We start from the raw sequence: 3,132 nt of genomic DNA, 5'->3' as shown, positions 1-3,132 counted from the left end.
GGTATCCATGTAATTATTTTCCCTTTCCTATTGCAACACTCTGCTGTCTTTATTAGGTCACTGGTTACTCTTGTTGAGTCCGCCCACTTCCTAAGTCCTCTGTACCTTGGTTGTTTTGAGCCAAAGAGGACAGGACCTTGGTTGGTTTGAGCCAAATTTTAACTCGTCCGATTGCAGTAAAATGATTTGTGATGAATGTGGTCAACCCCCGACCCCCCCCCCCCCGCCCCCCCTCTGGGACAGACATGCTTAAGGGCCACTAAAACACCCGGGCATATTCAGTTAAAATATCCTTATTCATGTGAAATACATCTGCTGGGGAAGGATTCCTCATGAATCCCTACATGGGTTTGCTGACCTTAGTACAAAATGGACCCTGGCTATGGTCTGTGAGGTAACAATGACTGAAGTTAGAATTCTACTAACATATTACACACATCACATCCAGTCATTAAGGATGTCACAATTGACAATGTGATGACATAACAATGTAGAACATGCAGCTGGGGTTCTAGAATCCAGCTACAGTACACATGCCATTCATTTACCTGCAATTCCTCTGTGAAGAGCTTGATAGATAGATGTTATTTGTTCTTTTCACAGTTTTTTTTCACCTCTTGTTGTCTGAAAGGGCCATTAGACATGAATCCTAGTGCGCCTATTCAATCAATGGCCTCCTTGTATGTAGGAGATCTCCACAGGGACACCACTGAGGGAATGCTGCATGAGAAATTCAGCCCTTGTGGTCCAATCATCTCTATAAGAGTGTGCAGGGACATGATAACATGCCGATCTCTTGTGTATGCCTATGTCAACTTTCAACAGCAAGCTGACGCAGAGCGTGCCCTGGACACCATGAACTTTGATGATATCAATGGAAGACCTATGCGCATCATGTGGTCTCAGCGTGACCCTTCTCTGAGGAATAGTGGGGTAGGCAACATCTTCATTAAGAATTTAGTGGAGACTTTTGACAGCAAGGACCTCTACGACAGGTTCTCTGAGTTTGGGGACATCCTTTCCTGCAAGGTAGTCTCTGATGAGAATGGCTCTAAAGGCTATGGCTTTGTGCAGTATAATAGACAGGAGTCTGCTGAGAGAGCTATTAAGAGACTCAATGGCACGTTATTGAATGACAGAAAACTGTTTGTTGGACACTTCAAATCTCGCAAAGAACGAGAGGCTGAACTTGGATCCAGGGCCCGAGAGTTCACTAACGTGTACATCAAAAACTTTGGAGAGGATATGGATGACCAACGCCTTAAGGAGAGGTTTGAGAGATTTGGACCAGCCCTGAGCGTCCGTGTCATGACTGATGACACTGGTAAGTCCATGGGTTTTGGATTTGTCAATTTCCAAAGGCATGAGGATGCCAAGAGGGCCATTGATGAGATGAATGGCCGGGAGATAAATGGGAGGCGGGTCTACGTGGGCCGCGCCCAGAAGAGAGGAGAGCGCCAGACTGTGCTGAAGCGCCAGTTTGAGCAGATGAAGCAGGGCCGCAGGACCAGATACCAGGTGTGTGTATATGAAAAAAAGATATACTGTAAAAGAAAAAGAAGTTGGAGGTCTTAGTAAACATTGTTGATATATTTGAGGCATGAAAAACATCTCACTAAACAGGGTTTCTCTCTACCAGGGTGTCAATCTGTATGTGAAGAACTTGCATGATCGCTTGGATGATGAGCAGCTGCACAAAGAGTTCTCCCACTTTGGAACAATCACCAGTGCAAAGGTAATGATGGAGGGTGGACGCAGCAAGGGATTTGGCTTTGTGTGCTTCTCCTCCCCTGAGGCGGCCACCAAGGCTGTGACTGAGATGAACGGCCGCATCGTGGCCACCAAGCCCCTGTATGTGGCCCTGGCCCAGCGCAAGGAGGTGCGGCAGGCTCACAGAACCAACCAGCGCATGCAGAGGATGGCCAGCATCGTTCGTGCCGTTCCCAACCCAGGCATCAACCTCCACCAGGTTGCTCCCCCACCTGGATTCTTCATGGCAGCCATTCCACAGGCCCAGAACTGTGCTGCTCCATACTTCACCAATCAGCCCAACACCAGGCCTCAGACCTTCAATGCTGTGAAGACCACACCCTCCCAGTTGCCCCACATGATGACCTTTCAGCGCATAGGTCAGTATATTTTCTGAAGCAACGCTGCTCATAGTGGTCTGACAACACCACTCGCCAAACATTTACCATAAATATCCCTTTGATTATGATGATCTTTTCTCTCAGCTACCCAGGCCTTGAGACAGCGCCCTGCCAGTGCAGATGCAGCTACAGCACAGATGCGCACCGTGCCCCAGAACAAGTACACAGCTGGTGTACACTACCCCCAGCAGCACATGGCTCCCCAGCCACAGGTCCCCATGCAGCAGCCTGCTGTCCATGTCCAAGACCAGGAGCCTCTGACTGCCTCCATACTGGCTGTCATTCCCCATGAGGACCAGAAACAGATGATAGGTGAATCTTTCTGTTTGTTTTTATGGATCCCCATTACCTGTTACTGTTACTGTTACAGATATTAATTTTCCCTCCCTCCAGGTGAGCGTCTCTTCCCATCTATCCACAACATGCACCCCAGCATCGCTCCCAAGGTCACCGGCATGCTGCTGGAGATGGACAACTCTGATCTGCTCCACATGCTGGAGTCTCCAGAGTCCCTGCGCTCCAAGGTGGATGAAGCGGTTGCTGTGCTGAAGGCCCACTGGGCTGAGGAGGCTGCACAGAAATCTGGCAACATCCCAGCTTGAGTTCCAAGCGGCTAACACATAAAAAAGAGATCCGGACTTTGAAACCTACTTCACCATGAAAAAATATTGTTGTTCTGACCCTCGTCTTCCTCGGATTCCCCCTCGTCTACCTTCCACGGACCTAGCCCATTCCTGTGTTGACTACCCGCCTGCCTACCTGACCCCTGCCTGTCTGACTACCCCCCTGCCTGCCGAACCCCTGCTCGCCTGACTACCCGCCTGCCTGCCGAACCCTGGACCGACCCTGGACTACTCGACTACCATTCCTGTGTTGACTACCCGCCTGCCTACCTGACCCCTGCCTGTCTGACTAAACGCCTGCCTGCCCTACTCCTGCTCGTCTGACTACCCCCCTGCCTGCCGAACCCCTGCTCATCTCA

General features: G+C 50.0%; 1 protein-coding gene across 1 annotated transcript in view; it reads left to right on the top strand.

Annotated features, from left to right (window-relative positions):
* Positions 1-642: 642 nt before the first annotated feature.
* Positions 643-3,132, top strand: part of LOC310806339 (polyadenylate-binding protein 1A-like) — a gene marked incomplete at both ends in the record, with an annotated part of 3,075 nt that continues 585 nt past the window's right edge. The window contains 4 exons of the mRNA XM_083672389.1: positions 643-1,518; positions 1,640-2,129; positions 2,235-2,462; positions 2,544-2,735. Of these exons, the coding sequence (XP_083528515.1) occupies positions 643-1,518; positions 1,640-2,129; positions 2,235-2,462; positions 2,544-2,735 (1,786 nt within the window). The remainder of the gene's footprint in view (positions 1,519-1,639; positions 2,130-2,234; positions 2,463-2,543; positions 2,736-3,132) is intronic.

The sequence above is a fragment of the Argentina silus genome (assembly GCF_951799395.1).
Source record: "Argentina silus genome assembly, chromosome: 6".
Lineage (NCBI taxonomy): Eukaryota > Metazoa > Chordata > Actinopteri > Argentiniformes > Argentinidae > Argentina > Argentina silus.
Note: the sequence above shows the minus strand (reverse complement) of the source record. Positions and strands in the feature narration are given on the sequence as shown.